The sequence below is a fragment of the Acomys russatus genome, chromosome 2 (assembly GCF_903995435.1).
Source record: "Acomys russatus chromosome 2, mAcoRus1.1, whole genome shotgun sequence".
NCBI lineage: Eukaryota > Metazoa > Chordata > Mammalia > Rodentia > Muridae > Acomys > Acomys russatus.
Window position 1 is genome coordinate 68,046,925 of NC_067138.1, and position 24,000 is coordinate 68,070,924.

At 45.8% G+C, this 24,000-nt stretch overlaps 1 protein-coding gene and 1 pseudogene across 2 annotated transcripts; one reads left to right on the forward strand and one right to left on the reverse strand.

Annotated features, from left to right (window-relative positions):
• The first annotated feature begins 316 nt into the window (after positions 1-316).
• LOC127203631 (mortality factor 4-like protein 1) lies at positions 317-1,289 on the forward strand (annotated as a pseudogene).
• A 1,125-nt stretch (positions 1,290-2,414) lies between these two features.
• On the reverse strand, positions 2,415-14,554 carry LOC127203663 (thioredoxin). 2 transcript variants are annotated; one of them, XM_051162500.1, is made up of 5 exons: positions 14,364-14,481; positions 10,310-10,414; positions 9,297-9,356; positions 3,704-3,769; positions 2,415-2,626 (listed from the first exon to the last, which is right to left on the reverse strand). In XM_051162500.1, exons 1-5 carry the CDS (start codon positions 14,385-14,387, stop codon positions 2,564-2,566), a joined length of 318 nt encoding a protein of 105 aa, XP_051018457.1. In that variant the 5' UTR covers positions 14,388-14,481; the 3' UTR covers positions 2,415-2,563. The 2 variants fall into 2 exon arrangements, with proteins under 2 accessions (XP_051018457.1, XP_051018449.1); XM_051162492.1 differs by lacking the exons at positions 2,415-2,626; positions 3,704-3,769 and having other exon boundaries at positions 9,093-9,356; positions 14,364-14,554.
• Positions 14,555-24,000: the final 9,446 nt, after the last annotated feature.

Consider the following 24,000-nt stretch of genomic DNA (forward strand, 5'->3'; position numbering starts at 1 on the left):
ATTTAGTGGGATGCCTCGCATATGGCTGAGAATTCCATGGCTTTCATTATCAACCTGAACATTGTTTCTTCAGGTAGTTTCCATTTCCCTTGCTCTCTCGTTTCATGATACCCAGACCAGCCTGGAACTTGCTGTGTAGCTGAGGACTTTGAACTCCATCCTTCTGACTCCACCTCCCCAAGTATTGGGGTCACAGGCATGTACCAACACACCCACCTTAAACCAGGCTTTTAAAAGTCAGTCTCAAGAGAGTAGGGAACGGTAGGAAGAGGAGGAAGAGGAGGAGGAGAAGGAGGCAGCGGCGAATCACTTATAAATGGCGCCCAAGCAGGATCTGAAGTCTAAATTTCCAGGAGGGCAAGAGAGTGCTGTACTTTCATGGCCTCTTCTTTATGAAGCAAAGTGTGTAAGGGTTGCCATAAAGGACAAACAAGTGAAATACATTACCCATTACAGAGTTTGGAATAAAAATTGGAATGAATGGGTTCCAGAAAGCAGAGTTCTGAAATACGTGGACACCAACTTGCAGAAACAGCGAGAACTTCAAAAGGCCAATCAGGAACGATATGCAGATGAGAGGGGCTGCTCCAGGAAAGAAGACATCTGATCTGCAACACAAAAATGTTGAAGTGAAAAATAAAAAAAGAACATGAAGAAAACACCTGTTAGTGGAGATGGTGGCAGGACCAGTGAGACGCCTCGGCCTCTTAGGAAGAAAAGAGCCTGGGTAGATTCTACAGTTGAAAATGAAGAGACATTCATGAACAGAGTTGAAGTTAAATTAAGGATTCCTGCAGAGCTGGAGCATGGCTTGTGGACGACTGGGGCTTGATCACCAGACAAAACCAGTTTTTTAAAATCTTCGTGCTAAGAAGACTGTGGACTCCATTTTGGAGGATTATGCAAATCATAAGAAATCTCGAGGAAATACAGATAATAAGGCATATGCTGTTAATGAGGTTGTGGCAGAGATAGAGGAGTACTTCACTGTGATGCTGGGCACTCAGCTACTCTGCAGGTTAGAGACCACAGTATGCTGACATTCTCAGACGACCCCGATACATCCATGTCCCAGGTTTATGGAGCGCCGTATGGAGTGTCACATTCACTGAGCTTATCTGTGCAAACTGGAGTGATGTTGGCCTATACACCTCGGGATGAGAAAAGCTTGCTTTATTACTGCACTAGCAACATGATTTCCTCAAGTACCTGGAGAAGAATTCTGCAACTTTGCTCAGTGCAGCGATTATGAAGTGGCTCCTCCTGAGCACCATCGGAAAGCCCTCTGAGGGGTGTGCTCCCTCTCACTTGTGCTTGGATCCTGGATCCTGTAAAGTTTAGTCCTTTTTTTGAACAAATAATGTACTTTGATGACTGTTAAGTGTATAACAGAGTTGATGTTTGCTTTCTGTTTGATTTTAAACAGAGAAAATAAAAGGAGTTACTGTTTGTTTGCTTTTGAGACAGGGTTTCTCTGTGTAGGCCTAGCTGTCCCGGACTCACTTTGTAGACCACGTTGGCCTCGAATTTACAGTGATCCACCTGCTTCTGCCTCCCAAGTGCTGGGATCAAAGGCATGTGCCACCATGCCTGGCATTTTTTTTTTTTTAAATCTCAAAGTTTCTACCAGTGTATTCAGTGATGGACAATAGAGACATGCTGTAGTGCTTTACTGCCTAGTTGACAAAGCTGGTGGTTCTGTTCTTTTGACACTACTCACTTTTTAATGGAAAAGTCAATCTTGTAGGGGTTGCTTTTCAGATCTTCAATTTCTTAACGTTAAAAACAAAAAGTCCCCATGGGAAGGTTTGGAGCCCTGGGGTGGACCATGGAGAACTTTTTTTTTTTTTTTTTTTTGTATTTCAAGACAGGGTTTGTTTTAGCTCTGGCTGTTCTAGAACTCATGTTGTAGACCAGGTTGCCTCGAACTCAGACATCCACCTGCTTCCTTTGGGACTACAGGTATGCACCACCACTGCCCAGATCATGGAGAACTTCTAATTCTCAACATCAGGGTATTAGTAGCTAACTGTAACCATTGGCACAGAAATCTCATATCCAATAGTTTCATCACAAGTGAACCATCTGTCACCTTCATAGTCTGGACCACACAGTATACCACCTGTCACACTCATGGTCTGGACCACACAGTATGTCTGTTAACTTGCTAGTATCTTCTATGTCACCAGCAGAGGACATCAGATCTCCTGGAGCTAGAGTAATAAGTGTTTAGTTGCCATATGGGTGCTGGGAAGTAAACTCGGGTCCTTTACAAGAACAGCCAGTGCTCTTAACTACTGAGCCATCTCTCCAGCTATCTTTTTAATCTTAAACCCCCACCCTCTGCCCAGGGGCTAAATGTTATTGGGGCTAAATCAGGCCATTTCTCATTTATATTAAAAGACACCAGACAGTTTTAAAAAGGGTAGAATTAATATTTTATTGTCATTTATAATCAGATGGCAGTTGGGTATAGACTCTCCACACTTCATAGTTTTTTTGCAAATTAAAAAAGTTACAGGATTTAAACAGCTGCTGGCTGGTTAGGCTTTCCAGGGCCTGATTAGGCAAACTCAAGAATAGTGGCCTCAAGCTTTTCCTTGTTAGCGCCAGAGAATTCACCCACCTGTTAAGAGACAAAAAATGGGCATTAGCAGTGTACAGAAGCTTCAATCCTGGAGAAAACAAAGAATGGGGGGGAGCTTTTATTTAAACTCTCTTGAGTAAGTTTTTAAAAACAAAGACTCAAACCAAAGGACAAAACTAATAGCAAAAATAAAGAAATTTGGAGAAAACCCAAAGGACTTCAGTGCAATTCTCCCCCCAAAATAAATACCTCTTGATAAGAACAAACAGTCTAAGAAAGTATGCTATGTGGTACATAATGAACTAGCTGTGGAGACTTAGTCACTGGTCTTCACCAGAGACTAACTTTCAATTAGGCACCACATTATGTATTAAGGTCCAGGAAGAAGGCATTGTTTTTTTTTTTTTTTTTTTCCGGAGAGAAGGTCTTTTCCTGCACCTTCAAAGTGCTGAGCTTTTACAGTATCACAGCAGTCCTGCCATCTTGAATGTACCCTGTGCTGAAACACTTCTGTGTGGAAGTCACTTCAACGCTTTCTGAATGTACACTATACAGTCTTTTGCTGAAGTGTTATTTCTGGTTTTGAGGCGTGGTCTCCCTTTGTAACCTAGAGGCTAGCTAGCAAGTGAACTGTATCCCAGGCTAGCAACCATCCTGCTTTGGCCTCCTAAGCTCTGGAATACAAGTATGCAAGAGCACATTAGGCTCTATATAGTCATGAGACATAAAATGGTGCCACCCATCTGAGTCACTTCAGCTATTTCTGTGTTTACACCGTATATTTTTTGCCCACTTGGTTATTATTATTATTATTATTATTATTAATTATTTTTCTTTCGAAACAAGGTCTTATTACTCCAGCCTATGCTGACTTGCACTCTTTCAGCAACCTTCCAGGTTACTTCCAAAGTGCTGGATAATAAATGTGTACCACAACACCCAGCCCAGTTTTTTCCCCCCTTTTTTTAAAAAGACACGGTTTCTCTGTGTAGCCCTGGTTGTCCTAAAACTCAGAGATCCATCTGTGTCTGCCTCTGCCAAATGCTGGGATCAAAGGTGTGCGTCACTAGATCTGGCTGCATGTGGCGGTTGGTCTTAAAAGTCAGCCATACATACCTTTTGACCCTTTTTATAAAACTGGAAGGTTGGCATGCATTTGACTTCACAGTCTGCAGCAACATCCTGAGGTGTAGGGGAAGGGAGAGAGTGAGGAAAAGAACACGAACATTAAACATAGATGGAAAATTCCAGTATAGATCCCAAACCTCAGCCTCAGAACCTTTTGAGCACATCATTACAACAGCAACAGAAAAGCCCACTGGGTTGCATTCTCAATTAAACACTTGTACTGACGTCTCCCTCCACAGACGGGCACCAACAAAAAGAATGCTACTGGGATTAGCTAAGGCAGCAGCCATTCACTGTGCTGTTTAATTCTTAGATTATGTTCTTGAACAGCTTAGAACCAAGAGGGAACGGCATACTCTCTGCTCCTCAGAATTAACAGGTCCTGGCTTTTTGCTAGTTTCCCCCCACCCCCAATTTTATTAAGGGAGCAGGGAATATACAGATGATGACTGTAAGGGTTGGAGGCTAGTGCACTGCATATGCTAGGTAAACACTGTAACTAAGCAACATTCCTAACCCTCTGTGGTTAGGATCTTGCCATATCGCCAAGTCTGGCCCGCGAATGAAAGAAATTAAAAAACATGACTGCTCCTAGGTATGGGAGGAGGTTTACTGTAGATAAAGGGGGGAACATAATCAGAGGCAGAGACATCTGGGAGAGTCCAGAGTGAGCATGACTCTTGAGTGTGGCCATGTGAAAAGGGGGAGAGAGCCAGGAGTTGGGGAGACCAAGAGGCCGGAAGGGTGAAGGGTACACCAAAGGACAGAGTAACCAGAATGGCTGGATTATATAGGGAAGGGTGGCTGGGGGAAGAGCAGCCAGTCAGTGGACTGGAGAAGTTTAGGGTAGGGGGTGGGGTATGCCAGCTTTCCCTTCTAACAGGTAGAGACAGAGGGATGCTGGTAGAACCTGTCAGTCAGGTCTGCTTTGATGTTAAGTAGCCACCAGTTAGCCATTTGTCCCAGGCTCAGGGACAAATTTAGGCTGTCCTAACAGCTTCCATTCATGATCCTCCTGCCTCAGCTTCCTGAGTGTTGGGATTACAGGTATGCTGCACATCACAATGCTGAGCTCAGGGCCACACTTTCAATTACAAGCCAGAAGTTACCTTTAGCCAAGCATGATGGTATAAACCTGCAATCACAGCACTCCAGAAGTGGAGGCAGGGGCATGAGAAGGCCAAGGCCATCCTCAGCCAGATTGGGCTCTGAGACTCTTGTCTCCAAAACAAACAAACCAACAAATCACAGACACTGAAAAAGGGGGCATTAATAAGATAGAGTCTTAAGTGTCTATGCTCATACATTTATTTTTAAAACTGCAACCAAGTCTCCAAATAGTACATTTTTACTTAAAGTATTAGGAATTTTCTTATGGGGTTTGGAGAGATGGCTTGGCAGTTAAATGTACTGGCTGCTCTTGCAGAGGAATGCGGTTTCATGCACACAGTGATTCTCAATCACCTGTAGCTTTAGTTCCTGGGGATCCAATGCCCCTTTCTGCCTGCCACAGGCACCAAGCATACCGTCACAGTACACATGGATGCCTGTGAGCAATACTTACACAGAAGATGACTCTATCTTAAAAAAAAAAAACCACACACACACACGTACAACACTTTTCTCATTTTGGTGTGTCAAAGTGACTTTTTTAAAGGTGGCATGGCATTTTATTTCACAATTTAACTCCTCTTCCTGGACTTTTAGATCATTTCCAGCTTATGTATGTATACTTGTGAATAAGTACATATATCAAGTATCTGGGGTTCTAAAATATAAAATAGAACTGCTGGGTTGCAGAAAATCCTACAATCTGCCTCATGAGGAGGAGCTAGAAGCTACCCATTCTTTACCAGTTTTATCACTGACGCACCTAAACGTTTGCACACCCTCCTTTAGACACTATCTCTCCCCCCCCACACACAAGTACATCTGCAGATATGGACTTTCAATAAGAAATACACTCAAGCGCCCTACCTTTTTTGGCACAGTTCAGTAGCCACTGTATACATAACAATACTTTGTTAAAGACCTATGAATTATTTTTATTTATGTGTGTTCTGTCTAGTTTATTTGTGTTATATCAACTTAGTATAAGCTACAGTTATCTGAGGGCCCAGGCTGGTGGTCCTGGGTGCTATAACAAAGCAGGCTGAGCAAGGCAGGAAGCTGTGCTCCTCTATGCCCTCTGTATCATCTCCAGCCTCCAGCTTCCTTGCCTTGACTTTCCTCTGTGGTGGAGTGGGGCCTGGAAGTGCAAGCAAAACAAACCCTTCCTTTTCAAGTTGCTTTGGTCATGTGTTTCGCCACAGATAAAGAGAGCTAAACTAAGGCAATGTGTATATACCCACAGGATGTCAGATTCCCTAGACCAGGAGTTGTAGTGAGCTACCCGATGTGGAGCCTCGGCGTTTGGGCTCCTAACCAGAGCCATCGCTCCAGCCCTGTCTGAACCATACTTCAAATAATTCAATATGACATGGAAATGGTGTTTTTCCCTAATGTTTACTCAGTCCTCACATATGAATGTCTTTGCACACTAATCTGCCCCTCCCACTCATCAAACTTGTAAGCAGAACTCCTGACTGTGTCTCATGACTCTCAGGCCATCAAAGCCACTAGCCCTGCCCATCCAGAGCAGACCTCATATACCCCACCTAAGGAGGCCTCCTCTCTGCAGTCTCTCTGCTCAGCGGTGAGAGAAGACTGGTTCACAGTGCCTAGTGTTCCCGTGTGTCCAGTGTTTGCTACAAGCGTTATCTTCTCATTTATGCAGCAATGGAGAACAAGATAGACCAGCAACGGCTTAACTCGAAATGGTTAATCAGTAACATATAGTTAAATAGTGGCTTAAAACAATGCTTTAATTAATGTAGCTGAATATATTTGCACACGACTTACCAATGCTCCCCAGCCCCCTTCTTTTGAAAAACATTATCTCAAGATTTTTCCTGTCTGTACTATTTCAAAGCATTACCATACATTTCCCAAATATACCCGCTGCAGGCTGGGAATACTGATGTTTTAACTGTGCCAAGTACATGGACACAACAGCACTGCCATCTATTAAGGTTTTTAGGGACTTAGGTAAAGTCTGGTGACCGTTCCCGTGTCATTCCAGGCCACTACTCTGCTCAGCTAATCTCTATGGCCTGCTGCAGTGTTTACTTTCAGAGGGATCTGAAAGATTCCAGAGTGTTCTTCTGCTTTAAGAACCTCCCTCTGTAGTCTGGGCTGTGAGTGCGGGAGTGAGCCACCACACGCTCATGCACACCGCTCTTGAACCCAAGTTTCTTTCATCATCGCCCTCATTTAACTCGGGGTCATAGCTCTACTTCCTGCTTTTTAAAAAAAAAAAAAATCACGTTTTGGCAGAGTTCACAAGTGGGTATTAAAACCCACTCTCACAGTTATCGTGGGCAGTTCTAGCTGTAACACATGCAGAAGGGCCCACTAGACTTCAGTGACTGTGTAATTAACTATCTGACAGGATTGACTGATCTAAGTCAGGGGTAAATGTCCCCTGGGCTAAGTGACTACATGCCAGTGGTATAGACACCTTCCTAGTGCTGCAGCCTTTTTTCAGTGCAGCTCCTCATGTTGCAGTGACTCCCAACCATAAAATTACTTTCGTTGCTACTTCCTAACTGTAATTTTACTGATATGAATCTTAATGTAAATACGCATTTTCTGATGGTCTCATGACTCACGCAGAACCGCTGCCACATACGAGGAGGGTGGGGATGGGGAGCAACGGACAGACTAAGTTCGTGGAAACAGAATTATGAATTTCCTTGTTCCCACAAGCAAGTTAGACTCTCGCTCTCCTCCCCAACTTTAGACACTTATTAGAAGAGTAGCTTCCCTTAGCCATTTTACAAAGACTAATGACAACTGAGTAGCCCTTAGTCAACATGCTTGGGCCCAAGTGTGCTTCTGGGTTTCTAGACTTAGCAACATTTGCAGACTTTACTGTTTGGTCCAAGATGCCAGCATTCAAAACTGGATTTCAGAGCACTTTGGATGTTGGATGCAGCCACGCTTCACCAAATATTTAGGAGCCAGGCACTCCAAAGGCTTCATAATTATGGTCTTGCTCAACCTGGATAACCACCTTATTTGTGACGTGGGACAATACTGCCATTTAGAGGACAAAAGTAAGGCACGGAGAGGTAACTCAAGTAAGCCCCTACTGTTGATAAGGGACAGGCAGCCAGCAGCACGGGCACGGGAGCCATGCCTTACCACTGTAAGCTCAGAAGGAAGAAGGGCAAGCAAAGGTCATCGTGTGAATACTGAGGAGAGGAAACAGACCGAGTGCAGCATGCGAGGGCTAAATGGAGCTGGGAGACGAAAAGAAGCGACACTTGTGACTAGGGTTCAGTCAGGTAGGAAAGGCGAGGCAGGGAGAGGAGACAGCACATGTGAAGACAGGCCAGAGTGTGTCGAGAAAACACCACACTGGAGATGGTGGGAGCTGGTGTTGGAGGAGGACCACTGCACACTTCACGTGACCCTCTGGAAGCTTTGCCAAGCCCATGGCTAGGTATGGAGATCTGATTCTAGACAGAGAACAGGGTTGAGGAAGATTACTGTAAAGCAGAGGCCAGTGCGCCAGTACTGGAGTCCAGGTTATTGGCTCAGCTGTCACCCCAGTCCCTACTTCTTCCTGCTCCACAGGGCAAGTACCAGTACTCAAGCACTCATCCTTAAGGAGCCTGGTGCTCCATCCAAGCAGGCCTTTCCAGCCCAGTGGTCACGTGAGAGGAAAAGGCCTTATGCTAAGAACCTGGCCTATGCCTCTAACGGGTGTGTGGATGGTGGGGTGAGCAGGAGCAAGGGCAGGAGCCATGCTGCCTTGTTTTAAATACTGGCTCTTGCCAGGGGCTCTATGCAACTCCAAGGACTTTTCTCCGCTTCAGCCTTCCCATCTGTAAAACAGGGCCAGTTTCAGTATGGGGGGCGGGTGAGGTGGGGGCTAAAGATACAAATACGTGGGAAGTACACAGAACAGAACGGAGCGCACAACAACAAACAAAACCTATTAAAACCGAACCAGGACTGAAATCTCCTCTTACGTCCTCCCTGCTCTCTAAGGCACCAAGGCTCGTTTGCTGTCTGGGCTTTTTCACCGATTCAAACCAAGAATGAGAATTAAGATACTCTTCTAAGAACAAGCCAGTGAATACAGCTCCCACACCGAGAGAGGCTCAGAGCATCTCAAAAGTGGCCTCGCAATTTCACGATCCACTCAATCTATCAAGAGCTGAAGTTACCTTACACCCACTGATCATCTCAGGAAGGGGAGGTGGAGTGGGGGTGGGGCAGGGGTAGAATGCAGGCTTACGTGCCACAAAGGCCTTCTTCATCTTGAGAGGCAGCACTTAGATGCTCAACTTAGGATGTACCATACATAGGTCCTAGCATCTAGGAGTAAACCCTTAACTGGCACATGGCCCGTTCTTCTCAGACAGAGTCCCACTTCTAGCATTACTGGACGTTTTACTTTAAAGAATAGGGTGGCCTCCAGAGGACAGGCCACTGTGAGGCATCTGGCAGCATCCAATTTCTCACTACGTACCTGGCAGTCATCCACATCTACTTCAAGAAACACCACATTGGAATACTTTTCACAGAGGGACTAGAAAATTTAAAATAAACCAAAAAAAAAAAAAAAAAAAAAAAAAAAAGAAAAGAAAAGAAAAGAAAAAGAAAAAAAAGCGTTAGAAGTGGATAAACGGCAGTCAACACAGCTCAGCTTCTTCAAAGGAAATATAAAAGAAGTTAAATAAAGATTCATTCAGTTGTATTTTATGCATATGCGTATTTTGTGTTCCATGTGTGCCTGGTACCTGCAGAAGCCAGAAGAGGGTGCCGAACGTCCTGGAACTAGAGTTATATATAGGAGGTTGTGACCCTCCATGTGGGTGCTGGGAACTAAGCCCAAGTCCCCTGGAAGAGCAGCCAGTGTTCTTAACCACTGAGCCATCTCTCCCACGTCATACACTAATTAAAGATGTAAAAAAAGTATTTATATGTATTATGCATTATTGTTACTGTATATGTGTACCTGTGCCATAACACGCACATGGAAGTCAGAGGGACAACTTTTGGGAGTTGGTTCTCTCTTTCCGGTGTGGGTTTTGAGGATCACACGCAGGACATCAGACCTGCATGACAAGCCATGAGTCCCCTTTTCAGCTGAGCTGAGAAATCTCAATGTTCAGGTCTAAAAAGTTAACTTAAGAGACTAGGTGAGCATCAGGGACATGGTTGCCTCTGAGTGAAGGTTTCCCAAGGGTAAAATCATTTGGCACCATAACTTTGAGGCCTGAATTTCACACTGGGCCTTGGTAGCAAATGGGGAGGAAAAGAGAAAAAACAAAACAAAACAAGGAAACCCAGAGTTACTTAAGATGACAACAAAAGCTCCTAAAGCTGTACTCAGTAACTATATCATGTGTGCTGTTAATGCTACTTTTAGGCCAAATGACACAGGAAAGAAACCCCCCCCCCACATCTGTTCACTATCAATCCTTTTCTGCTAGCTTGTGACCATGGGCCAGAGTCAATGCCCGGAGCCCTTATACTCACATGAAAGAAGGGCTTGATCATTTTGCAAGGTCCACACCACGTGGCAGAAAAGTCCACAACTATAAGCTTGTCTCCGGCAGTGGCCAGGGCTTCCTGGAAAGCTTCCTGAGGAAGGAGAAGGTCACACCTGTGTTACACACTTTCACTTTGCAGAGGAAGACGGAGCCAGGAGCCACCATGCCTTTGAACAACCCAAGCGCTCACTTGGGTAAGCGGATGCTGGGGTGCTGGTGGCTAACCTGGGCTACACTGACCAGTTCCAGCCCAGCCAGTGACATCACCCCCCACCCCCCCTGTCTCCAGCAAACACAAAAACGAGCAGAAAAGAGTTATCAAGCATCAACTAAAGTTCTGCTTTGAGGTCCCTACTCTTTATCCGAAGCAACCAAGAAGAGTGGCTTGAGGGGACCTTATACACAGTGCTGTTTATACTGCACAAGATGAAAGGAAATATAATAAGGAGAGTGTACCCGGTCTTCATGACTCCAGGAAAACCTTACAAACTATTGTGAACTGATCAATCTGGGAGTAGGGGATGGTGTGTGGACCCAGGGCCTTGCACTCTCTAGACAAGTGCTTTACTTTTGAATACCATCCTTAGCACATGATTAACATTTACACTAAGCAAAAGAAAGGAAAATGGGCATTTGTGGCAAAAAAAAAAAAAAAAAAAAAATGTTTTCACGTCAAAAATCAGTTCTATGTTAAGACACTGGGTTCTTTTTTTTTTTTTAAGTTCCATTTTTTTTCAAAGCTTTATTTATTTTATGTATCTGAGTACACTGTCTTTATGCACACCAGAAGAGGGCACCAGATCACATTACAGATGGCTGTGAGCCACCATGTGGTTGCTGGGAATTGAACTCAGGACCTCCGGAAGAGCAGACAGTGCTCTTACCTCTGAGCCATCTCTCTAGCTTAGACACTGGGTTCTTAGGGGATGGTGAAAGAAGCCTCAAAAATGGAAGAAGTCTCGCAAGGCACAGTTAAGCAATGGAAAAGTCCCAAGTTACTTAACAAAAGGGGAAACAAAGGCAACACTGTCTAGAGTGAGGGGGGGTGGGGGGGGGCTGGGGGAGTTGAGGGGTGGAGTGGGAGGTGGGCGGGATCCCTGACCCCACGCGGTGTAGCCCAAGAGAGGGAGCTCTAGAGAGCTCTAATCTGGAGGTCACTATCAGCATAGCATTTTGTGTGAGTTGTCTTTTGTTGTTTTTCAAGACAGGGTTTTCTCTGTGTAGCCTTGGCTGTCCTGGACTGGCTTTGTAGAGCAGGCTGGCCTCGAACTCACAGGGATCCACCTGCCTCTGCTCAGGCAGGTGCCACACCGCACCTGTCTGTGTGTTGTTTTAGGATTTGTGTGTGTGTGTGATGAGATCCCCCAGAGCTGGAGCCATGGGTTATCAAGGGTAGGAAGCACGCTTACCCAGCTCTTCAGAGGCCCCCCACCCCACCCCGTGTGCCTTAAACAAGGTGTCTAGAGACGGGACAATACTGCTTATCAACTTTTGCCTTCAGGCCCAATGGATCCAAACTTACTGCTTAGATGACTCCAAGTTTTAGTTCCTCAAGAAAGAACTATTCTTTGGTTGTGTTGCTTAAGTAACACCCGTCACATGAAATTCCCAGTAAAAATGATTTTTTAAAAAAATCCCTCACTACCAACTTCCTTGAATTATTCACTAAAAGCCTTGATGCTGTAACCTTAGGAACCTAACATTCTAGCTACCAGGGACCCATGCAAACCACCATCAGTCACTTGGTGAGGACCAAAACCCAAACCGGGGCAGCAAAGATGAGTAAAACAACAGGAACAGCTACATCTGAAGCCAACATTTCCTTCAGGAAAAAAAAATGTTGGCCAAATTAGTTACCAAAAACTAAGATAAACTAAGGATCATATTAGATCTGGTCCAACAAAGAAAAACTAAATATATACAACACTGTAATGTTAAAACATACACATGGACACTCAAAACAAAACCTAATTATGAGTTGTCTGAAACAGCTCAGATGTGAGCAAAACTACGTAGAACACTGAAAGTGCCTCTCAACCCCTAACTTCTGGCTTCAGTGACAGGAGTTAGAGGCAAGGACGTGCTGACTTTACTAACAAGTTCTCCTCTTCGGATGTGTAAACTTGCTTCAAGTATTGGCTTGAAGAGTATTCAAAATGGTCCAGGAAAAAGCAAATTACAGTTTTTAGCCCCAGAACCTAACAACCACAATTGGTAACCGTCTCCACCACGGACACCGATAATCTGGAGACAAAACAACTCAGCTGGAGCAGATAGGAAGAGATGCCTTCTCAAACACACCCAGCTCAGGGGATGGCAAGGCGGCTCAGCAGATTAAGGTGCTTGCAACCAAGACCAAGGAACTGAGTTCAATACTCATGACCCACAAGGCAGAAGCGAACCAACTGTGAGCTGTCCTCTGACCTCAAGAACAGGCTCCGCCTATATAAATGAATGTAAACCAAAAGAGAAAGCCCCAAACAACAGCCCAGAGGTAATAAGACAAGACAAAGTGTTCTTTGCTTTGAGACACGTTCTCACTCTGTAACCCAAGCCTGTGGTGATCCTCCTGCCTCAGCCTCATGAGTGCTAGTGATTATTAGCAGGAACCGACACCCTGATCTAACACAGTGGTCTGTGAAGCACTGAGTGAAGTGCCTCGTGTGTAGTTAAATAGGAGTTTTATTCTAACAAATAAATAAACAAAGGAAACCAGCTGTTGATTTCTTCTTCAATACACCACAGCCTATTCTTCCACTGTCTGGAGACAGACCCCTCCCCCTCCCCGGGGGTCCTCAGAAACACTGATACTCTGCAGGGCTAAATCAACCAACTGAATCCCATCAGATGAACCTTAGCTAACCTCTGACTGGGGGCGCCTCGGATTAAGGCCTTCTTAATTGGCTTTTGGGGCCCAAGCCCTTTACGAATAACCGGTTACCTGTCACCAATGTACAGCTTTCCTACTGGAATGGCAAGGGTGCCATAAGTAGGATAGTTTAAACAGTAAGGGCCCAACAGAGCGTTGGGATTAAAACGACTACCAGTGAGTGGATTCTGAGCAAAAATCCTGCACTGAGACCCAATCGGGTGCTCAAAACTGGGGGGCTCGGACCTTCCTTCCACTGGCTCCCCTAGGTTAAGGTTGAACTTGGGAGACAGTCTTCCCTCCCCACCTCGCACCTTCACTTTCCATTTAACAAATATTCTCTAACTAGTTACAGTGTAACAGGCTCTGGGTTTCCCAATCTGGAGGCTATTTTGGTTCTCAGTAACTTTCAAATATGGTAACAGTTTTTCCCTTGGGTATTTTTCCCCACAAAGGGCAGAACCAGGACTTTGTACTGAACTACTCCCAGGGGACAGCCCCGGTTCCAGCAAAGCCCACTTACTGTGTGGGTGAATCACTGAAACCTTAGGCAGAGAGGCCCCTGGGCCCAGACAGTGGGGACTGAGTCATTCTAAAGCCAGCGCTGCCGGAAACACGCCCAGCGCCGCAGGAGGAGGAGTCTAGTGGGCGAAGCCTGGATCTCTCTTCTAGCAGTCACCTGGGGCACCCGCCGAGGGTCTCCCAACGCGGACCTTCCCCCGAACACTGACCACGCACGCGTCCCGTAGGCGGAGGGCCACGGAGGGAGGCAAACTCCGGCCTAGCCCTGTAGCACTGCACATCCGCGCGGCGTAAGGCGCCGCGTACTCGAAGGGTGGCGGCTATTCATCTTTTCCCAGAGACCCCCAATCCCGATTCAGACAGGGGTGGGAGTGGGAGGAGAGTCACTGGAGGACCCTCTTCCATCATTTTACCTCTGCCAGATTTGGGCAGGCGGTAAGATGAGTGCAGGAGATTGCCGCTTGGGGAAGCCAGGTATTGCGTGCTCGAGCACCTCCAGTACCCGGCGTTCCAGGGTCTCCCAGTCCCCTCCCCCAGGCCGTGCTCCAGAGCCCAGGGCGCACACAGGCCCCGCGATGCTCCGCCGGCAGGGATACCGAGGGCGTCCTCTCCGCACGGCCCGGTGAGCGCGGCGCCCAGGCATGCGTACCTTGCTCTCGATCAGCTTCACCATCTTGGCTGTCGGAGGAAGGGACCACACGAGTTTCTGCAGAATCCGATGGAAACGGATCCGAGACGCCTAAGGGAGCTTGCAGCAGAGCGCGGCGCCGGCCTTCTCTTTATAGAGACAGGGCGGGGCGCGGCGGGGCGGGGTGGACGGGCACGCGCGGCGGGGACGCGCTCCCTAGCCTCCCGCGCCGGCCAAGGCGCCTCGGCAGACCCCGCCCAGACCCCGCCCCCACGAGGTGGAGCAGTTTCCTGGGGACGGAGCCGGAGCAGGCTACTTGAGCACCTCTGGGATTGCCCCTGTGCTGGCCCAGCTCAACCTTGGTTTACCAGGGGTGGAGCTAGCGCAGGCGCCTAGGGTAGCTTCCGGATCTCCAGGCTCCCGGGCGCCGCCCTGCGCTCACCCGGTGGAATTCTTGCCTCTAGCTGCCATTGCGCACGGGGAGGGGAAGAAGACCGCGCTTCCCCTCCACCCCCACCCACACTGTAGAGCCACTCTGGAATCACATTGGCTATGTCCCGAGCAAACTTAAGTCAGATACTTCCAGACTAGGGCTGGGGACAGCCCTAGGACTGCCCGGGCAGAGGTGTAGTGTATACTTCGACCTGGGCGGCCATGCCGCGGTTCGCCCGCCTCAAAGTGCTGAGTAACGATGACTAGGAAGTCTGAGTGCGCGCCCTCGCCTCCTTTCTGAATATTTCTTTAACACTTCTCTGTCCTCTTCTTCCTATTCTTTAACTTTCGCAGGTGAGCCTGCTGCTAGAGAGGCACGGAGACGTTTAGTATCCTTGTTTTGAGCCCCATGCCCATGCACGCACGATTGAGATAGGATGGTCCCAGCTCCCAGCTTGGGATTTAAGGGCTTGAAAACCGAAGAAGCTGTCGCTTGGCACATAAGGAAGCACTCAATAAACGATTCTAATTATAGTCATCGTGAGCGCTAATTAATCTTGCGTGGTGCCATGCGGGCCTTGCTGAGTTTGGCTGCCATGTATTTACAATGACAGTATATGCGCATGGCGGAGATTCTTCTGCCTTGGGAGACTCCAGCAAGAGGGTCAGTGATAACTGGGATGCTGTGCAGGAGGACAGGGCGTGGTGCAAGCTAAGGCATTGTTAAGGTGGCTTTGTGCAGCCGGAAGGCCTGAGTGGGAGTGCAGTTGTACGCGCAGGTGAAGAATCTGGGGCGAAGGGAGACTGGATAGAGCCAGCCTGCTGGGAGGAACTTGCCAAGCCTGCATTTTTCAGAGCAGAGCATTATCTAGATAAAAATGCATCCAGAGGCGAAGCACCGGCCACCCTACCCACACCCCCATCCACTGGCTTTGTTCTAAACAAGAAAACCAGAACGTTTGAACCCGTTGTGTGAAGTTAAAGGACAGAGGACCGCGAATAGGAAGTGCGGATGTAGACCTGAGGGAACATTGTGAGCTTAGCCCTAGACTGAGGGTGCATACTGCCCTGCAGACAGTACCCTTCCCTAAGTACCACTGAGGCAGAGAGGAGCTGGGGCAGAGAAGCACGTGCTTTTCAGCCGCTGATCTTTTCAGTCCAGCTGCATTCCAGGTGCCTGGCTAGTCAGTAGTTGAAGAATCTGTCTAGCAAGGACACCAACTCGCTGACCTGTAGGACCTGGAAGGAGCCCCTCTCCTCCATAGACCAACACCTCTCCATAGACCCTCTGAGGCCCACGATTCTGTTTAGGAAGGCCTGACTCCCTGGCACCTGTAGAGTAGCAGCCCACATTGGTGTAAATGCTGCAAATGCGAGAATGAGGAAGTGCGGACTCCTCTCCCTTGTCTGCACCCCCCCACTTCAGTAGCTGGGTTACTCTAGGCCGATCCATTCAGCTTTTCTGTGCTCCGGTTTCCCCTGTGAAGTGGGAATAATACCACCTACACGGAAGATTTGAGCTGCAACACTGTGTGTGTAAAGCTCTGTGAACGGTGCTTGCTTCGGGCTGTTATACGGAATTACATCTGTCTGAGATGAGGGCAGAGGGCTGGGGTGGATGGAGAGACTATAAAACAGGTGTTAGTCTTGGGTAATCAGGAAGTTTGAAAAAAAAGAAAAGAAAAAGAAAACAAAACCACGAAAAACCACAGATGCTGTAACGTGAGTCTCAGAGAAAAAGGGCTGTTTTTCTCCCTAAGGGTGGAAGAAAAGTGAGCTGGACCTACCCGTAAGCAAGGGCGTGGGACTAGGCCCTCAGAATTTCAACTGTAAGGAAGTGATACCCTGTTTGGACAGTAGTGGGCAGAGGAAAGCCATGGGACCTGGGAAATAGAGGATCCCTTTGTGAAGAGCAGTCTGGGGGCCAGAGGAAAGAAGAGAGTGCAGACCTTCCTTTGAGGAACTGACTCCACCTACTGATCAGTACTCCCTTTAGCAAGGAGTGCTAGCTCAAACCGACTTAAACCTAAGTAGGAACTCACTGCCAGGGTTCTAAAGCTGCCTGCCACAGTGGCACCATCTCACTTCCTGTCCTTGGCTGGTGGGATGTCTGTCTCAACCAAAAGCAGTCGAGGCTTGCCTTCCTCCCGTACAGTTTCTCTGCAGGAAACAGACAAACAAACAAACACTCCACTCTCCCTGGTGTTGGAGAAGCTGACCTTGCTTGGCTAGGGGTGGGGGGTGGGAGTGGAGGGTGGAGGGATGGGGGTGTTGGGAGGAGGGATTAGCCTTGCTTGAGTCATTGGATCCAGAGGAGAGGAAATCCAGGGTTGTCCCAGAGGAAGGGGAGATGGTTGTACCAATCAAAAGGATCTTTTCTTACGATCAAGAAGAGTAAAGTGGGGCATAAAGACAGGCTTGCTTCAGCTCTCTGTGTCTCTCAGTCTGAGATTCCGTGTGGGGACGGAGAGCTAGGTCTGCTCTGCATTGAAGAAAATGGGGCCAAAGGGCTTCTGAAGCAGGTTTTTCCTCAGATCACGGATTTATTTCTTTGATCATCTCTCTGGGCATTGTGAGAGCCAAAGCTATGTTTTGAGTTTAAGTTACTGTGCCTCAGAGAGCCATGAAACAAAAATGCCTCTAGCCTACTGTAAGCCCCTTGCCCAAGGACAGAGACTTCCTGAGATGCTGGAGACTTTCGTTCATGGGAGATAACAAGCCACAGGGTTTCCCTCCCAGAAGCCAGTTTGTTTGACTCAGCTGCATTGGATGCACTTGATCACAGGTAGGCGGGAGTATGTGCGCAGGAAATACATCAGCATGTATGATTGCCCCTGATTGGATGTAGGTGGGAGATACGCAGACAGGAAGTACATCAGGATAGATGTGTACTCCTGATTGGACCTGTACGGAAATACAGTGGCTTATGAGTTTGCCATTATTATTATTATTATTATTATTATTATTATTATTATTATTATTATTATTAATTTTTTAATTAAAAAGTTTTTTTTTTTTTGAGACAGGGTTTCTCTGTAGCCTTGACTATCCTGGACTCGCTTTGTAGAACAGGCTGGCCTCGAACCCACAGCGATCCACCTGCCTCTGCCTCCCGAGTGCTGGGATTGAGTATGCCTTTATAAGCCTCCGCAAAATGTGACCCCCCTCATCATATTCTGGGAACCTTGGAAGGCTCTGGCCAGAGTCTGGCGTCCTGGACAGTATTTAATTAAAGCTTGCTTCAAATTTGGCTCAAAAATTATGGAGCAGTTGAATCAACCCAAGCATAAGTTAAATTTTAAAATGTGTCCAGGAGGACAATTGAGAGGAAAGTGTGTGTGAAGGGACATAAACTGAATCAGAAGGTGATACAGGGCAGAGGTAGAAGGAAAATGAGCAAATACACGCGTGAGGCACTGCTCGCTGCCAGGAGGAGCTGGGGAGTCTTGTTGTTCCTCTCCGTGACCCTGAGGCAGCAGATATTGTCCTTCCTGCTTAACCAGTGGGGGTGGGGTGGGGTCAAGGTTCAAGGAGCTGCTTGTAAGCTGGAAGAGAAGGATGCCAGCACCGCTGTGAAGCCCATCATCGTTGGTATGCCTCAGTTTACCAAGGAAAATAGAACATGTTAGCTTATAAGCTCCATTTATGGCACTTTAAATCTTAACTATTTAGATGTTAAAAACTAATTTACACGTAAAATAGCAAACATACAGCGCTAAGTATTTTCTCCTCTCCCCCCCCCCCCCCAGACATGGTCTTACTGTGCAGCCTTAGGCAGGCTGGACTTAAATTTACAGAAATCTGCCTACTCCTGCCTCCTGAGTACTGGGATTAAAGGTGTGTGCCACTTTGTCCACTAGTGCTAATTATTTTAAGGTAAAAAAAAAAATCACATGTATATGCACCTTCACACAGATATGTACACACACACACACACACACACACACAGTATTAGTCTAATAGAGCTGGAAAAAGTCTTGCAGAGATCTTTGTAAGGCCAGTGAGAAATGGTCATACCAAGAAAATAAAACGAACATGGGTTATTTAAACTAATATTTATTGGTTTTTGTAAAGTGATGTCTAAAAACAAGTGAAAAGAAGAAGACTGCTTACTACATGCACCTAACAAGACTTTAATCCACCATATATAAAGACCTCTTATAGCTCAATAAGACAAGCAGCCAGTAAAAACTTGACACACATTTATTGCATGTGTGTTCATGTGTGTTTCATGTGTGTGTGTTGAGACTAATATGCATATGATCAGAAAGCTGCTTAACATCATTAGCCAATAAGGCTATTTCAAATTAAAACCACATTGAGATTCCACATGCATTCAGTGAGCTAGGTTAAAATTTAAAAGAGAGAGAGAGAGAGAGAAACAACAACAACAACAACAACAACTGACTAATTGTGGAATAGCTGGAAATCACACACTACTGATAGGAATGTGAAATTGTATAACTACTTTGGGAAACAGTTTCCAAGTACCTTTGGTTTTGTTTTCAAATGAAGCGAAACACCCACATGACAGGGTATTCCTAATTCTAGGTTTTACCTAAAAGAACTTGGAGTACAGGCACACAAAGAACTGTCTGTGACTCTTCCCAATAGCTGGCTCATCAGAGTCTCAAACGATAATAATAAATAATAAATAATAATAAATAATAAATAATAATAAATAATAAATAATAAATAATAATAAAGGTGATATAGCCGCAGGGTGGAGTGCATAACAACAGAAAGGAGTAAGCTGCTTAGATATCACAATCAGAGATGAGCATTGGTATATGTTGCATGGAAGAAACCAGGCACTGAGGATTTTAAGAATCTATTTATAGGAAGTTGTAAAATAGGTCGGTCTGTGGTTACAATGCAATCTCTGCTGCCCAGGTTGGGAACTACAGAGAGGAACATGGAAACTGTGGTAACATAGCTCTGTGTATTTTCTACAGCTTATGGAAAATGCATTAAAGTGGATATATTTTATGACAAGTACAGCTTACAGCCCTCAATAATTAATAATGTAAAGAGTACAGTCTTTGGTTAATCCTTTGTAGGCACAGAAACCATCTTTAAGGCCAGGAAAATACATTGACAAGCAACAAAGATGAGACAAATTTAAACAGGTTGGCGATGCTATTAATTGGGGCCACACCAGAGACAAACATGCTAATAGGAAGAATACATTTTAGAGTAGATAAACTTTGAATAATTGTGACTGGAGCTTTAAGCAAGATAAAGATGTTAAACGGTTACAGCCTAGGTAAACGCTCTGTCATGTTTACCCTAAACCCATGCTCACAGAGTTGTTAGTGGGTCATGCTGTGTTAGTCAACGCTAGCTCTGAGAAAAATACCAGAAATAAGTGGCACAAAAAAGGAAAGGTTAATTGGCTCCTGATTTTTAGTAGATTCAGTCCACAGCTGACTCTTGATTTTTATGCATGTGGTAAAGACCACTGTGGTAGGGAGCATGTGAAAGAGCAAAGCTGCTCACTTTAGAGGGCACAGGAAACAGAAAGAGGGAGAGAGAATGGCCCTACATAATGCCTTTACGCCTGATATAATGGTTAATTTTGATCGTCAACCTGACTGGCTCCATAAGCTCTGAGGGCTTTAGTGAGTGGTGAGGGGTACCTTTCAGCATGTCCCTGAGGACATTTCCAAGGAGAAGTAACTTGAGTGTAGGTGGTACCATCCCACAGGCTGGGAACTCAGACTGGACACAAGAGGCAAAAATGAGGTCAAGGACCCCAAGACTCTCCCCCACTTTCTCCTTTCTGTTGTATCCAGGTGTGAGCAGCAACCTCATTGCAGCCATGGACCAGAGCCACCTGCACTGTCCTAAAGGCCTCCCACCTGCACTGTCCTGAAGGCCTACACCCTCAGAGCCCAAATAAACTCTGCCTCCCTTCTGCTGCTTCTGTCAAGGCATTTGTCACAGCAGTAAAAAAGAGAAAGATGGCAGGGTCATCTCTGAAGGTTCCACCACCTTCTACAAGCACCACAGATTGGGGACCAGACCTGTAACACGTAGGCCTTTTGGAAACATGAGAGATCCAAACTGTAGGAGCCACTAAAAAGTACTTCATGTGTCACGAGAATCTAGCTGAAGCCTTATCAGCAAGTGGGAAATAAAGGGATGAACAGTTTACAAATGTATCCTAAGCAACTGAAAACCATCTCTGTTCCATAAAGCACAAAGTTTTCAAGTTCACCCTGCAATGGGAAGTGTCTCTAGACAAGAAACTGAAACACATAATACTGGCCAGGCATGGTGGTGCACACCTGTAATCCCAGCACTCGGGAGGCAGAGGCAGGTAGATCTCTGTGAGTTCAAGGCCAGCCTGGTCTACAAAGCAAGTCCAGAACAGCCAAGGCTACACAGAGACAGCTTGTCTTGAAAAAAGTCAAAAGAAAAACTCAAAACCAAATCAAACAAAAAACAAAAAACGAAAAAACAAATACTGAAATATATTATATTATATTATATTAATGATATTATATTACTTAGGCCATGTGAGACAGCGCACTCTTATTAAAATCATACCACTTGGCTGAAGCAAGAAGATCAGAGGTTCAAGGTTATCCTCCAAGACCTTGTAGGTTACGTAGTCTCAGTCTCAGGGTCATGTCCATGAGATCCTATTGTACAGAAGTAACAACAACAACAAAATACCACAGGTCAGGGAAATGCCTCAGTAGTACAGCACTTGACCAGCTTGTAGGAATCAGAGTTCCACCCTTAACACCCAAAACACAGCAAAACTCTGAATGGCTAAAAACAGAAAAGTAAAGGAAGCTTTAGCTGAACGGGAGTATTCTGAGTCTAATAGGAGTAGGGAATATAGTAATGCTTGATATAAATTTTGTTTAAATCCCCCACCAATTTGTTTTTCATCATGGGTTCCTTTCTATGCTGAGCAAAGTGACTATAATGACGTCAATAGACACGATGACACGGAAGGGCAACATGCATCATACCTCAGCCCTAGACAGCTACCGGTAACTAAGGGATGCTGCGAGTGGGAGAAAGAGTCTCCTCCAGGAAAGAGCCACCACCCCCCTTCCACCCCCGTTGGTTATCCAAGGCCAAACGGTCAGCTCTAAAAATGTAAATGTACAAGTAACATTATACAGACTGGGTAGCTTGTGTTTATGTATTTAGGAACACACACACACACACACACACACACACACACACACACACACACACGCGCGCGCGCTACTAAAGAAAAAGAGGCCATCAGTTTAAAAGAGTGCAAGGGAATACATGGGAGGAGTTGGAGGGAAAAAGAAGGAAGAGAAAACTGATGTAGTTGTATTATAATCTCAAGAAAATAAAATAATTATAATGAAAAAACTGGCTGTAGCCAGTCAATAGCTAACATATACACTGTAAAGGCAGAGGATTTAAAGTAAGGAGAAAATACCACTGACAACTTCTGTTTTTAGCTATGATTTTTTTTTTTTTAATTTTGATTGAAAAGAATTAGCTTCACATTAAGATATTTCCCCTTTTTTGCTTGTTTAAAAAAATTTATTTATTTATTTATTTTTTTTTTTGGGCACGTATGTGCCTGTGTGCATACTCAGGTGAAGGCCAGAGGTGCTGTCCACCATGCTTCTTGACACAGGGTCTCTCACTGGCAACCTTGCTGGTGGTTCCACTAGCTGGTAGGCAAGCCTTAGGGACCTGCCGGTGTGTGCCTGCCGCAGCCCTGGTATTACACACACACAGCACTGTGCCTGGCTTTTCCACGTGGGCTTGGGGATCCTCATGCTTGTATGGCAAGCATTTTGCCAGTTCTGCAATCTCCTGAGCTCTCACACATAGCATTTTTAATTACTCTGGGAATCTTTGCTTTATATTGTATTCCAGAGCAATGGGAGACACTCTGGCTATAAGGACAGAGCTGGAGAATCTGCAGGGGTCTTGTCCCCTCTAAATGCATCACATTCAATCTCAGCAAACGATCTATAACACTGCTTAAGAAGATCCTAGATGCTAGGCATAGTTATATGCCTGCATGTCTAACATTTTGAAGCGGAGGCAGGAGGATTGTGAGTGAAAAGTCACACTGGACTATATGGTGAGAACTCCCAATTCAAAAAGAAAGAGAAAAAAAAAAAAAAAAAAAAAAAAAGCGACAGCCCTAAATCCCCACCAGTCCCTGGCATCCATACAAAGGTGGGGACTACCTGATGCAATCTGCTTCTGTCATTATCTAGGGAGAGCAAGGGGGCAGTATTTGCAGTCTGCAACCATTTAGACAATTAAATTGCATCATCACACTACCATGGCAACTGGTGAATTAGCACTGGCCCTCCATTCAGCAGGAATTCAACATGAAGATGTATTATTATTCCTGGGAAATAAGACAGTTAATAAGCATACAGTCTAATTTAGAAGTGAACAGTATTAATGATGTCAATAACAACTTTCTAATGCATCTGGGTTCTTACATTACAATTGTGAGGTTGTTTCATATGAGAAGAATTTCGTTTTATTCATCAGAACAGACCAAAGGACAGGAAAAATCCTACAAGCAGAGGGCTTTATCTATGCCAGAATTGTGTAATATTTAATGTTATTTTATTTGTTACTATGTGTGTGTGTCCTCTTCCCTGGGAGGCTGTTGGTCAGCAGCCCACACATAAAGGCAGGAGGAACAGGAGGTGAAGTGCAGGGCTTGGAAGGCTGTGAGCACAATGGAGTATGACCACTCTGGGAACCACTTCACAAAGATAGTTCAACTTTACTCGGAGAGAACAGAGGCTATATAGTCCTTGAGGAGTGAGTGGGGGCCTCCCAGGATAGGTGTACATAATTGGGTGAAACTAGGCACTTCAAGGATGCTTGACTTGCTTTTAGGCAGCCTGACCAGGAACTGTGTCAAAGGCCATATATCAAGTGTGGTTAGGGGCATCTATGTCTAAAGACACTATCCAGATGAAGTCAGGCAGAGAGTAGGAGGCCCTGCTGGGGAGAGGGAGTCCTCCATCTAGTGCTGAGCTCAGAATGGCTATCTGGACTGGGAGGACTGCAGCCTCAAACAGCAGGGTCCTTCCAACATGTGTGTGTCTGTGCACACATGTGCGTATGTGTGTGAGTGTGAATATGCACATGGAGGTCAGAGGGACAACTTTTGGGAGATGGTTCTGTCCTTTCAACATTGTTTGTGACTTGCTTGTACAGCGAGCATCTTTTGCCTTCTAAACTA